At 46.1% G+C, this 13,934-nt stretch overlaps 1 protein-coding gene across 1 annotated transcript in view; it reads right to left on the bottom strand.

The window, feature by feature from the left end:
* Positions 1-327: 327 nt before the first annotated feature.
* The window catches only part of PLCD1 (phospholipase C, delta 1), a 44,711-nt gene continuing 31,104 nt past the window's right edge, over positions 328-13,934 (bottom strand). Inside the window, exons 9-15 of the mRNA XM_009079609.1 lie at positions 8,585-8,746; positions 7,003-7,159; positions 6,567-6,683; positions 4,556-4,734; positions 3,901-4,033; positions 1,361-1,510; positions 328-1,020 (exon numbers count right to left, since the gene is read on the bottom strand). Coding sequence (XP_009077857.1) covers positions 929-1,020; positions 1,361-1,510; positions 3,901-4,033; positions 4,556-4,734; positions 6,567-6,683; positions 7,003-7,159; positions 8,585-8,746 — 990 coding nt within the window. The 3' untranslated portion in view covers positions 328-928. The remainder of the gene's footprint in view (positions 1,021-1,360; positions 1,511-3,900; positions 4,034-4,555; positions 4,735-6,566; positions 6,684-7,002; positions 7,160-8,584; positions 8,747-13,934) is intronic.

The following is a 13,934-nucleotide window of genomic DNA, read 5'->3' as shown; positions in this document are numbered from 1 at the left end:
AATACTGCCTTGCTGTTCAAAACACTCTTGTGTGCTTGTGCTGGGTTACCTCTACAGTGCAACTGGGACCAGCTAACATTTACAACACTTCCTCTGTGTTAAAAAAATGACATTTTTCTATAAAAACACAAAGTTTTACTGCATTAAAATAGAAAAAGCCCTACTGTCAGTCGAGCATATTTCCACTGTCATCGGCAAAAGAAATTCTCTGAGGTCCCTTTGAGTAGGTTTCACTTTGGGTTAGAGGGAAATCTGCCGTTCGGCAGCTTCTTTCTCCTTCACAGGATGAGGGCCAGGCTTTGAATGCAAAGCGACCTGGCTGACAGCCAGGCACACAGGCAGAGTAGTGCTCATGTATTTTTTATTGCAACACAAAAGGAAAGTCGAGTTACATAACGTGGGCCTTTGTAGTGCAGCTTTTTTTTCAATCTGTAACAGAAAAGAGGGGAATCGTGTCCCCATTTAAGACTTCATATGGTGAGAGATGGCTGACACCTGCAGTTGCAAGAAGTCACCTGGCACCTGGCCACTGATTTCAGTGCTGAGGTGAAATTTTTCTTGCACAGATGTTAGGTGTTTTGTCCAGATGTCTGACTGAACCCAACCCAAGAGCTGTACTTCACTAAAAAGGAGTCTCTATCCTCTCACTAAAAGCAAAATTAAAAAATCTAAATAAAGTGAACTAAAACCACAGCTGGATTGGTCAAACAGGTACAAAAGGATTAATCTCAACAGCAGCATTAGGATTTTCCAGCACTCAGAAGGGAGAAGGTTGATGGCTCTTTCACATCAGGGGTCCTACAGAGCACCATGTACTGCTCCAGGGAAGGTGCTGGGATTGACAGGACCCTGACATTGGCAGACGTCACATGCTGAATTCCTTCTAGGTCTGTAATGAGGTTCACTGTGCCTTGAAAGAGCTGAGCTGCTACTCACAGTCCTGGATATTGATGTACACAAAGAGGGTGGAGGAGGAGTATGGGTCTCCATTCTTGGTTAGAAGATGGATGTGGCGATAACCTGGAAGCAGAGACACAGATGGAAAGTGGCCTTTGGCCTGGTTGGAAAAGTATTTGCTAACATTTGTCCAGACCCTGCAAAAAACATCTCTCAGTCTCAGAGCATTTTGCCCTCAGTATCCCACAGAACAGGCAGGTCTGGGAGGCACAGCTTTGAGCATGGGTAACATATGGTGTCCAAGGCCACTGGTGACCAGGGGGACCCTTCCCAGAGACACTGTTAATGGCTGCCCAAAAAAACTGTTCTGACTCAAGGTGTGATGGATCTGGGCTGCTCGTCTAGGACACCAGAGCTTCCCAAAGGGCTCAGTCGTTTTGAGGAACAGGGAGCAGGGCCTTACCTTGCTTCAGACTCGTGAAGGGAAGGGTGTACTGCCCAATGAAGTCATTCTTGGTTGACATATCAAAGTCTTCCACCACAAACCGGACCAGAGCAAGTGCAGGGATCTCTATGTCAAATGTAAACTCTTCATCCCATTTTGGGTTAAAGCCTGGGCAACACAGACAAGGATGGAGGTCAGAGCTGCTCACAAACATGGAAGGAAGTCAGAGATGCCCACAAGCAAGGATGGAGGTCAGAGATGTTGGCAGGTAAGGATGGTGGTCAGAGGTGCTTGCAAATGGATGGAGACTTTGCCTGGAAGACAACCTAATCTGACCCAGGCCAAGGGTCTTAGGAGGTGCTGAGAATCTTGTTCCCAGATTTGATACTGATTTGCCACCTGGAATTAATAAATCCTTCAGCTTAGCTTGCTCAGTGCAGCCCTTGGTTCTTGAAAGCAGTGAGAAGAAGGAAAGTGGGGACTCAGCTCTGATCCACAGGCTCCACTGGCTGGTACATGGATGTCTTTGGTTACCATTGGACCAGCTGCAAATTTTTACAGCCCAAAACCAGGGGAAAGCAGAGAGGAGAGCTATGCCTTTGTGTTGTGACAGACTACTGGGACTTTAAGCCTCACCGATAGCTCAAGGTACATTCATCTGCCACCACTCTGTGTCTCAGTTTCCCCATCTGCAACAAGGTTAATGAGGTATATCTGACCACAAAAGCATCATCAAGTCTGTGGACAAAATATCTTATGCTTCCCTGTATCAGGGCAGTGTCTGAGACAACTGGACTAGCCCTGCTTCTGTTATAGATACGGATCTTGTGGTCTACACTCACAAAGCAAACAAAACTGAGACTGTCACATCAGATGAGAGATGGAGAGCAAGCTCAGTGCTCTCTACCCAGGTCATAGCAGGTGCAGTTTCAATAAACCACTCCCCAGAAGCAAACAGGAGGAGGGGACATCCTGTTGGAAACTGCTGCATCAGCACAGTCTCTGCAGAGCAGAGACCAAGGACAGTGAAATGTCACCTGCACCCTGTTGGTCATGGAGGGTTTGTGGGTGATTCAGTGGGAGACAGGGATTGTTCAGCTGGCCCTGAAGGTGCTGAGATGGACCCGTGGACAATGCCATAGCAAAATACCTGTGCTGCATTAGTGTACTTTATTTGGACTCTTCTAGGACTAAATCAACTGGACTGTTCAGATAAGACACTAACTCCCCTCATCCTTGGAAAAAAACAACCAGTGTTGCTGATTCCACGGGAGCAGAAACCATGAAAGGTGAGGGAAAGTAATTGGCTTTGGAACAGCAGGTTTCACCGTACTGGAATCTGTGGGGTGTCCTCAGATCATCTCAGAGCCAAAATGAGATGCTCAGAGGTGCTGAGCCAGCAGGTTCCCACAGCCTCTCGAGCTCTATGACTATACTGCTGTGTCCTGATCTGTGCCCATGGCTCTTGCTTCAGTCCCACCAACACAGAACCACAGAATAATTTAGGATGGAAAAGACCCTTAAGACCATCGAGTTCAAATGTAAAACATCGAAACAAGTGAGCTGCTGAAGCATGGTCACACACCTGAAACCTCAGCCCATGAAATGCACTCCCTTCTCTGCAGCTGCCCCTTTCCAACATGGATGTTTTGATTGTTTGATTCACTTTCCATTGGGCAACACTCCCTCCAGCATCACTCCAACACGGTTCCAGTACCACTCCAGCCAGCCAAGGGCTGGAGTGCTGAGTTGCCCTGAGGAACAGGCCTGGCAGGTCTGAAATGTTCCCTCCACAACTTTCACTTGAGACATTATAAAAACTATTGTAGGTGACGGAAAAGGCTGTGAGCTTTAGGAGCCAGGCCAGATTTACTCAAACAGGAAAGAGGAAAAGGGAAACATTGTTACCTGGGAGGAAAATATACTTTGGCTTTCTAGCACTTGGCTCTTACTCCACCCAGAAAAGCACAGTGTGTGTTTGTGCAGAAGGCCATAATATTCAGACCCTCACTGCTCAGAGGGAGGTCACAGCCATGTATGACTGATGAGAAATACTCCTCCATCTTTTGAGATATTCAAAATTCATCCAGGTAATACCCTGAGCAACTTAAGTTAACTTTGAGTATGGTCCTGCTTTGGGCAGGGGCTTGAACAGACACCTCCAAAGTCCTCAATCTTTTGTGAGTTAGTGACACTTTCAGGATCAAATCAGCCCCACAGTCTTCTCTGAGAGGATCTTGGTGGGGAACTGTGCATCCCAAGTCCAACTACAGAGCTAGAGCATTTCCAAAGCTCTAGCTCTGGAAATCTGGAAGCCAACCTCTAAACAACTCAGGTGGCTGATGTTGTTTACAGGGGGGTTCTGTCTCCAAAAGTCTTAAGAGAGAGAAGAGGGAAAAGAACCCCTCAAAGTCCAACAGCCCCTGAAGTATCTGCTTAGTGTGAGCAGGCTAGCATGCACCTGGGCAGGTCTGGCACCTCTGGCAAGGAACACTCTGCTACATGACACAGAAGGGCTAGTGTCTCATGGGAACACAGCTTTGTAGAAAACTCCTTACCATTGTTTTCAATTACTTTGGTCTGCTTCTTATTGCTATCCTGTTGGACACCATGGATCTCTATCGTTACCTTAGGATCAACTATGGAGTTTTTGCTTTTGTTCACCTTTGGCAGCTGCTGACCAGAGATGATCTGTGGAGGAAACAGAGGAAGAAGTCAGGACATCATTAAGAGAGGGGACTCCCTGGAAAATTCCCTCTCCTTCTCCAGGAGTGCAGAACCTGCTGTGACAAATCAGTGCTGGTCTTTCAGAGATAGTGCTGTGACATCCTTCAGAGGACGTTGTCATGAGCCAAAGCACCTAATGAACATTGCTCCAGCCCAGCCAGCTGGCTAAGGGACAGGCAACTTTTCTAGCTGTCCCCACAGTGATTAGATGATACTTAGGAATAACAGTGGTCACTGCTGATTGCACATCTGCCTGTATGTTTTCTGTAATGACAGTGAATATTGTCATTAACCTCTGCTCCTGCCCAGTATTAAACATGTCAGTAGATCCTGGAAGATCAAAGTGCATAAGAGACCCCAGAGGTGGGAAATCAGTAGGGTTAGGACAGCATTGCCTAGGTGGGGCCAGGAGAAGGAGAAGGAATAACCTACAACCCCCACCCAAAGGTGAATGCCATTGAGACATTTTCCAACTTCTATTCTTACTTTAAGCAGAAGCTTCTTCTTTGTCCCCCATGTTCCTTCTGTGATGGATTTTGGATTGAATTTGGTTTGTTCATCCCGGAGGAATTCTGGCTTTAAGACATACCCAGAAAACCCATTGTCCTGGAACCGACCCTGGTAGACATCCATTTCTGAGCCTGCTGTCTGGAAATTCAGGGCAACTGCAACATAAATAAATAAATTCAGTCACTTTCAGATAAATCAATGGGAATTGTTTATACTAATTCTGTTCACATGAAATTGCACTTCATGGACATAAACATTGGCTTTTCCATGCTTCAAAGAGCAGTGATAAAACCCTGATCCTCACAGCCTGTTATCCCTGAGGAATTCTTGCATTCAGAGATAATAGAGACAGGAGGAGCCATTACAGCCATCCTGCCTTCCACAGGATGAAAAAGTGTCCTGCACTGAATTTATGTCACCTATTTCAGCAACTGCATCTTTTAGATAAACCTATTCATTTCTATGCTGAAGGAGTTCTCTCCTGCAGTGAAGTCAGCAAATCCTTCTCAGATCATTTCTCTGGCTACTTAGCCTCATTATAAAACCTCTATTCCAGCCCAAATCTGCCCATTTTCAATTCCCATCTGGAGGGGCACTAATGCCTCTGTTGGTTAGACTAGAGAGCTCCTCACTGTCTGAACTCCCCAGGAAGGAGTACAGAAGCTGTGATCAAATCAACTCTTTATTGTCTCCTGCCCAAAATAGATCAAGCCTCACTGGTGTCTAACACCAGGCAGATTTCTTGTATTTTTCCCAATTTGTCCCTATTTTAAAAGCATTGATGTCAAATCTAGAAGCAGTCACTGTGAATGGGTCTCACTAATACCACACAAGGATTGCACATGGACTCCAGCGACTCCTTAGTGCTCCATTCATTTCTCAAGAGTGATGCTAACCCCTTTAGCAATTTCTAAGACAGCTCTAGGACAGACAACAGTTTTTTCTGGTCCTGGGTTCACCATACACTGGAATGCTTGAAGGTCAAAAGCATTTTAAGCACTCTCCTATTTTTCCACCTGCAGAAAGACTTTGATAACTGCAGTATACTGGTTTTACTGGGAGCTGCAAGTACTCAGGGCTTCTGAAAAAATCTTATTTAGGCTGCCCACATACTGAATTCAGGTCAGATAAGGCATGCAGGTCTGGTCTTAGTGTACCCTAAGGGAACTGATGTTGCCTCTTGGGGACTCTCCTGAGGCCAAATAGGTCAATGGGTGCTACCTGTGCCCCCACAGGGGCTGCAGGACACAGTGAGCTCATATGCTGCCAGGCACATCCAGCCCATGTGGGTCTACATGGCTGGTGGCCAGGGAGTCCTGCACCTGCAGCCTTTCATGTCTGGCTGGGCCAGAACTGGGACATCTCCAACACCCAGCATCACCAAAAGAGCAAATCATGTAATCACCAGCTTGCCCATTTACCACTGCACCGGATTTCCTGCATAAGAGTTACAAGAGAATTCACTTAACAGGCCCTGGCGACTCTTTTTTTCATCAAATCTCTGAGACATCACTACACCATCGGGGCCTCAACACCCTAGGAGCAGGTCTGATGCACTGCTTTAACTACAGGAAACAGCTCAGGACACAGCTTGCCCTTTATGGTTATGGCCTTGCTATAGGGCCCAAGAGAGCTGAGTTTGGTTTATGTCTCTGCCAGAGATTTCAGCACACTTCTCAGCAAGTGATTCTAAGTCCTGGCTCCCTCCTCTTTTGTTAAATGGCAATAACTGTTGCCAGTGAAATTGCAGGGATGTGCACACTAATGTGCAGAAAAGGCTCTCCTAATGGATTTGTGGGAGCCAGAACATGGTCTACGGAAAGTCACTGAGCATTGGCTGAAGGGCTGATCTCTCCCAGTGACCACTGAGCCTCTCTTCCTGGAAATGGCTTGATATCACACCTCTGCCTCAGTTGAAACCCCTCCATAGCCAGGTCATGGGTGACCCAGCCAGGCTGACCCTCTCCAACCTCCCAGTCACACCCACCAATCTGGCAGCCAACATTCCACAAGTCAACGGGGTTGTAGTTGGAAGAGTCTGTCCTCCAGCCTGCAGGGTAGATCCGGCTCAGGTGCCTGATGTTGTGATGAATAAAACTGTTTCCTACAGAAAAAGGAACAAAGAAGATAATGGCCCCTTCAGTGATGGAGGCTGCTTTTATCTCTGGTTGATGCTGCTGTATACACTGCTCCTCTGCCTAACCAGTCTGGTTGAATGGGAATCACCTGTATAAAATGCTCTTCTTGGTAACAGCCTCCACAATATTAAGTTTTCCCCCTGTTTCTCAGTGACATGCATGACCAAAGAGATCATAACCCACATCTTTCAGGATGCATTTTCCTTGTGCTTAACCACCACTAGCTGTCACCTTATGGGGGAGTGGGACAGAAGATGGCCTTTTTCCAGAGCACAGCATACATACCAGACTCCTGGGCTAGCTTCAGAGCTTTGCTCTCTGTGAACGATGACATCTCGTAGAAGGCTCGAGGATGGCTGGGGTCCTCAAAGCCATCAAAATGGACACTCTTGCAGTAGACAACTGTGTCTGACAGCTCCTTGGCCAGCTTCAAGGTGTCACTCTAAAAGCAGGAAAACAAGAGGTTTGTGGGGAGTTTCTGCAGTCATTAACAAAATTAATAATTGTGTTTTTTCTAGGGCCCCTGGCACTTCTCCACCATCTTCACATGAAAATGATGGACACTACCAACACTCAGTGGCATCCCTATGCAGAAAGATGGTGGAAAAGGATTCTCTTTATTGGTGGGATACCCTCCCTGTGCTCTCTGCATGACCCCTTGTATTTCAGCACCAACATCTGTCTCCAGTTGCTAAACTTCACAACAGAGCTTTAGCAATGATTTTTCCATACTGTTCTGGTTCCTATCATGCAAACCTGGAAATCAAGGGAAGAGAAGTATGTTTTGGGCTCCACAGAGCTTGGGCTACTTTTCCCTTGAACTAGGAAGTTCTCACAGTGCTTTGATGCCTTCTACCCCACAGCCACATTCATTGCTGCAAGGGTGAAATGAGAGCCACCAGCTCCCATAAGTGGCAAGAAAAGGAAGTGACAGACTTCAAAATGATACACATTATTTTATACAGTTCAGAGAAACGAGTAAGACCCTCAAAAAGTAAGCAAATCAGCAAAGGGAAGCAGAGATCAGACCAGATCCAGAGGCAATGTCAATCAGCTTTGCCATCAGTGGAACTGAATGTATCAGTATCACCTATGAACCTGCTCCGTAAGGGACATGGTTTTCACAAAGACCTGCAGTCTAGAAGAATTAATTTCTTCACATGAGGGAGCAAAACACTGGTGTAAAGGCCAGCATTTTCCTTCCAGAAATAGTCAGACAAATTGATTTAGTAACTGGCCACCCTTTCCCCATAGATCTTCCCTTCCTCCCTCCTCCAGGTCAGAAATACACAGCCAGTGAGGGTACAGGTACATCCCAAAATGTGACTAGAAAAGCACTAAAAAAACCCAATGATACTCCCATGACAAACAGATTTCTAGAAACCAGACAGATAGATTGAACATGTGCTGTTCCACTGCTTCCATAAATGCTACATGGTCTGTCCAGCTGCAGGGTCTTTCAGCCTCATTTTAGAGGAAGAAGCCAAGCTTCATGCTTGGCTGACTGCAAGATCTCTGTTTGTGCTTGGGACAGAGATCATTAAGCTGAGCAAGCATGAGGATCCCCAGCTCCAGCAACTTCAACAATTCACCCTTACATAATCCCAACTGAGTAGCGGAAACCACACTGAGAACTGTCTTAGCTAGCAACATACTAAAGGTATATTTCAATTGCTTTTCTTTGTTTATTTCTTTAGGTATGTTACAAAATCCAAGTAAAAAGTGGTTTCCCAGCATGAATCATGGGACAAGCTAACAAGACAGGATTTCCTGATGCAGGACCTCAGAGCCTTGCAAAGATGCTGTTTATAACTTTTCTATCTCTCCAGATCTGCCTCTTTTCAGGACTGTTACGTCTTTTACTTACCTTCCCCTTCTGCTGTATCTCGGTCTTCACAGATTCATCTTCAATTTCAGCTGCTTCATCTTCATCAGAGACATCTTCAGCCTCCAGGTTGTTGTTCTCATTTATGGGGTCCTCCTGCCTGCTCAGCTTCTTGCCTTTTACCAGGATCTTGCCTTTCAATTGCTGCACAAGGAAAAATAGACAAAATAGCTAATGATTAGTAAATGCTCTAATCCACCCTAAAGAAGCTCCTCAGATGCAACCAGGGCCTTTTAGAGTTGCATCAGTCACTGGTTGTTGTCCATAGATACAGGTAAAAATAAATCTGTTTTCACACTGAGGCCCTGCCCTGCCTGTGAGACCACAAGCCATGAGTATGAAAACCCCAGGGAGCCCATGGATTCCCTTCTGATACAGACCTCAACTGGACAAATTAAACAGTTGTGTAGTTAAAGGCAATGAAAATATACTTCTTTTTTTTTGTCAAGACTGAATGTGGCTCAGCAAACAAGGCCAAGCCTGGAGGTCAGGGCTCATGAGAGCTATTCATGGCTGTTTCTGTGTGGCCATGTGATTTAATCTATCCCAGTCTCTGCAATGTATGGTTAGAAACACATGCACAGCTTGGGAAACCATGAGATCCATGCAGGGACTGAAGCTCCACTAGACATTTTACCAGGGAGAGAGGTCCATTAAGTTCTGGACAGGTGCTTCAGGCACAGGAGACATGGAATTTTAATATGTAAGGGACTTTGCAGGTGAAGCCTTAGGTTGCTGACAGCCTAAGGAAGAGTTCCCAGACCCTTTTCAAAGACACCTTCTTTTCTGAAAACAGTTTCTCCTGTGACTGCTACCATGGTACAGCACTGATCACAACCAGCAGCGTGCGCCAGCGTTACACAGCTGACTGTGGAGTGAATCCAAGGAGCACATTTCTTGTGCTGATTCAAGTCTCTCCAGCCTCTTTCAAAGTTCTGATAAAACCCTCAAGTTAAGGAACACACCCACAGCACATGGTTGCCCACCACCAAAGAATCTCTCATGCAGGGCTGTGTGAGGAAGGCTGGAGCCTGAAGAGAGATGAATTTGAGCCCAAACGAGGCAATGCTGGCAGCAGGGAGTAGTACTGAGAAGGGTGACCGAGTAAAATCTCTAAGTAAGCAAGTTTTGCTTTAAAATCAGGAGCACCAACTAGACCCTGCAGCTTCCAGTAGAAGTCAGCAGGAGATTTGCTGCCACCTGGATGCGTTTGATACTCCTGGCTTTGGAGGGTGCTGGTTATTCCAGAAAAATGCAATCTCAGACTTAGCCAGGCCAACCCCTTAGTCTGTGTAGCACATTCCCCTTTCCTCAGCAACACCCTATACTGGCCCTTTCCACAATAGCAAATCCAACAAACCTCACCACTCTCAAATGACAGGACTGTGGAAAACCAAGGATCTTTTATAAAGCAACACAGCCATTATCAAAGAATGTGTTTCCCCCTTTGCACCCTTTGTGGGTGTAAGCAAATTACATCACGTCTTTACAAAGACCAGCCCAACCCCTCACCACCCAGCAAAGCTGTGGATGAAGCTTGGTTTGAGCAGAAATTTGACACTGGCACCTAAGGCAGCAGCCAAGAGCATTTTTATTCAGCTACCACAGATAATCTGTTTACATTAGGGCACTTTCCCTGTCACTCAGAAGCTATACAGAAAAGCAGCTGGAAGGAATGTACCACTTACAGGGAATAAAAGGCCCAAAGGAGCAGTCAGAGCACAGCAGCATACTCCTCCCCATCCCTAGACCATTCTCCCAGCCCTGAGCCCTCTTCCAGGCACAGCAGTGATCTGCTTCTTCATGTCCATGGCTGGGAGATGAGTCGGCTCATCTTCAATTCAGCCTGCTGCTCACATGTCTCTTCCCACCCTCCTGCCTCAACATCCAGCTCTACACTGTTCTTCCACAGCAAAATCCAGTTCTGTGTGAGCTTTTAGGCTCCAGTCAACACTTGGAATGGACAAGCCTGGTGGGACTGCACTGGGGACAGTAAGGAGGGGCTCACATAAGCCCCTCTTGTCCTTTGCAGGCTGCAGATAGCATCCTGCTATTTAATATATTATCTACCTCTGCTTTCTAATGTTCCACCAGAAGTTTTATTGCCTCATCTCACAGCTCAACTGTAGAGAACTAGGAATAAGGTATTTGGGGCAGAATGCTTAATCCTTAATTACTGGTAGGTAATTACGCCTGTCCAGCAAGTGAGAGATATAATTTCTGGAACTGATCCATGCTACATGGCTGAAGAACATCATCAGAGAAAGCACAGCAACACAGCCTCCACTGTGTCTTCTCACCACACCCCATGCCAAGTCTGCCAGCAGTGGATTCTCAGTACTGCTGTTACCCTGTCTAGCCTGTGGTCACTCTGGAAAATCTTGGACATGCTGCAGATGCTCCCAATGGGCACAGGGATGCTGTTCCTCTGCCCACTGTACTCCCCTGTGCAGGTAACTTCCCCCATGCCTGCAACGGAGAGCAGCCCATGTGCTGCTTAACTCCAGAGGGGATGCATTAGTTTAATAGCCCACAATGAGAGATGAAATTCACCCTCAAAACAAGAGCATTTTCATCCCCATTTCCTGCAAAAGGTGCTATTCTATAGTAGTGTTGCACTGAATGCACTCTGCAGAAGCTGCCAGTCTTCCTTCAGTTAATATGGGTGCTAGGAAGCAAAGTCCTAAATCCGAGTGTTTATCTTCTTTAACAAGGTTTTAAATAAGCTGATACACATAGACACAAACACACACATGCCCTTTCTTATCCCTCTTGGTTCCCCTTCATGTGATATTAAGTATTTCTAGCCTGAGGCAAAAGACACACAGCTCATCAGTTCAGGTCTGTTGAGCAGATCCCTTGTCTTAGGAGGAAGCATTAGCCGAAATACTCAATAAATATTCTCCAAGTAGACCATAAAGCTATTCCAACCATCTGTGGCAAGCCCAAGGTTGAGTACAACCTAAGGAAAGGCTACAAGGACACTGGACTCCCCTGAGAACATATAGTAGAGTGGCTGCTGGAATAGATGCCATTCTTGTCCTTCCTCACATGCCCTGTAAATGGCATTGCCTTAGTTATCTGCAAGAGTGGAGCTTCCCTGCTCTCTCACCTTTTTCACTGCATGCTGAACAAGCTCAGCTCTGCAAGAGAAATGCTTCTGACACATGGCCTTGCTTCATTTGGGAATCTGTAGACTAGGACACGGCAACCATCTTATAGGAGAGCACCGTTGATTTTAGCAGAGGGAGCAAGGCTGTAATGAACAGATGATTTTAAAAGATCTGCACACATGTGTTTATCCTGCCTGAACATCGTCTGTCCCTAATAACAACCTGAAAGCCATGGCAAAGTCTGAATTCCAGTTTTCATCTCAGTGGGAGCGGGAGATTTGTAAAGTGATCCACTTCATCAAACTTTCTGTGCTTTTAACACCTCCTTTAGAGTCAACAGAGAGAAATCAACACTCCCAGTGTGTAATTATTCTTGTCTGTTTGGACAAATACTTATGAGGAGGTGGACCACACCTCCAACTCCTCTGACTGTATTAAGTGTTTCTCCAAAGGAGTCCTAAGTGAAGTGCTCACACACATGGATATACAGGGTCTGAGCACTGCCAACTTACATCCCACTCTCAGGATGAGGATATCCAGCTCTCCAGACTTCTGAAAAGCTGTGAGGAATAACATGTTCATTTGCATAAGGAGATGTGCAGATTGGATGCACTAATTGATATCACGTCTCCATCTGTGTATGTCCTTCAGCCTAGATGTAAACCAAAGTGCTGCAGTGTTCAGCAATAAGTGGCACCAGAGGATGAAGAGAGTCTCCAAAAAAGGGGAAGAAACACTATCAAAGGAGGTTTTGAAGGATGGAAGGAAACTCAGCTCAAGAACGTCAGACAAGAAGATGCATTGCAGACAAGACACACAAGCTGAGCTAAAGTTGGAGAAACACAGTGATGTGCAGCAGAACTTGAAGCCACATTCATGCAAAGTGTGTGGGTGATACTGGATGGGGCACTGGACACAGCACTGGATGTGACTGATGAGACAGCTGGTGGGACAGTGAAGGTGTGGATGGCTGAGGTCTCTCCCACTGCACTAGGCCTCCCAACCAGTGGGGCTCGTGTTCCTAAGGGAACCCACCAAGACAGGTCTGCTAAGCCCAAAACCACTGCTGTTGGAAACAAGGAATTTCAGGAAGAAAAGCTGGAGGGCTTTCAGATACATTGAATAGTTATCTCCAACACTGACAAATGTTTTAGTCTCATTCCAGGGCTGGGGCTTTGCAGCATTCCTAGCTGGGATGTAGGGAGAAGGGGCCTTGGCACGCCCCTGTGCAGATCAGGGATGGGGCAGAAAAGCAACAAGCCTGGAGCTTTTATGTGGCTTTTGGCCTTTCATCCTACAGCCTTTAATTTACTATTGGGACCTAAAGACATCAGCTCGAGGCAGATATTTAGCTGGGCCCTGTAGCCCAACACTGTTCCTGAATGAAGCCTAATAAATCAGATTCCTGCCCCAGGCTGTGGTGTGAATCGTTAGCATGAATCCAAACAGTGTCGATCTTCCTTTAATTACTGACGTTGCCCTGCTAACAAAATCGGCAGCAATCCTTCACCTCATTATATTTACAGCTTTTCAGTCCTCTTTCCAGTGACAGATCCTGTCCTTTTTCTGATAAAAAAAATACTACTTTGTCCTGAGCTTCCCCACATCAGCTTCACAGGGGAGTGGAAAATCCAACCAGTTTCTGTTTTGTTGGGTTTTTTTTTCCTTAATGTTTTAGCTTCCATGTATTTTTCACCCAAAAAATTAGCAATCCTCTCCTTTGTTCACATAGCAGGAGGGGCAGAGGAAAAGTACCAGAGGGAAAAGGATAGGTTTTGCTACATTGGCAATTTTTCTCTCTTTAAACTACATGGATCAATCCTTCCAATGGAGCATATAAGCCCAAATCCATTCACTAAGGTAGATCTGGGCCATTTTGTTCCAGCTGGGGCCATGTGTCTGTTTGGGCAATCAGGGCAGGAGGTTAGACGAGCACAGAAATGGGAAAAACATCTTCAGGAAGCTGGGGTCATTCCCTTACACACACATCACATATTTCTTTCCCTGGTGTTTCTCCTTTCTTTCATCATATCATTGCCTGGTCACAAGGCAGTGTTCTGAAAAGCCATCAGCAGATTTCCTGATCCTGCACCAGGATAAACAGCAAGTCAGGATGGGGCACTGAAGACACTTTTCCAACTCAGGAGCAGTCTGTAAAGACCTGTCTCCATGCTGGGTATATCCTCACCTTGGGAGATTCTCTTCTCTCAATGGAGGCA

This window comes from Acanthisitta chloris, unplaced genomic scaffold (genome assembly GCF_000695815.1).
Source record: "Acanthisitta chloris isolate BGI_N310 unplaced genomic scaffold, ASM69581v1 scaffold1548, whole genome shotgun sequence".
NCBI lineage: Eukaryota > Metazoa > Chordata > Aves > Passeriformes > Acanthisittidae > Acanthisitta > Acanthisitta chloris.
This window is presented reverse-complemented; position numbering and strand designations above follow the sequence as displayed.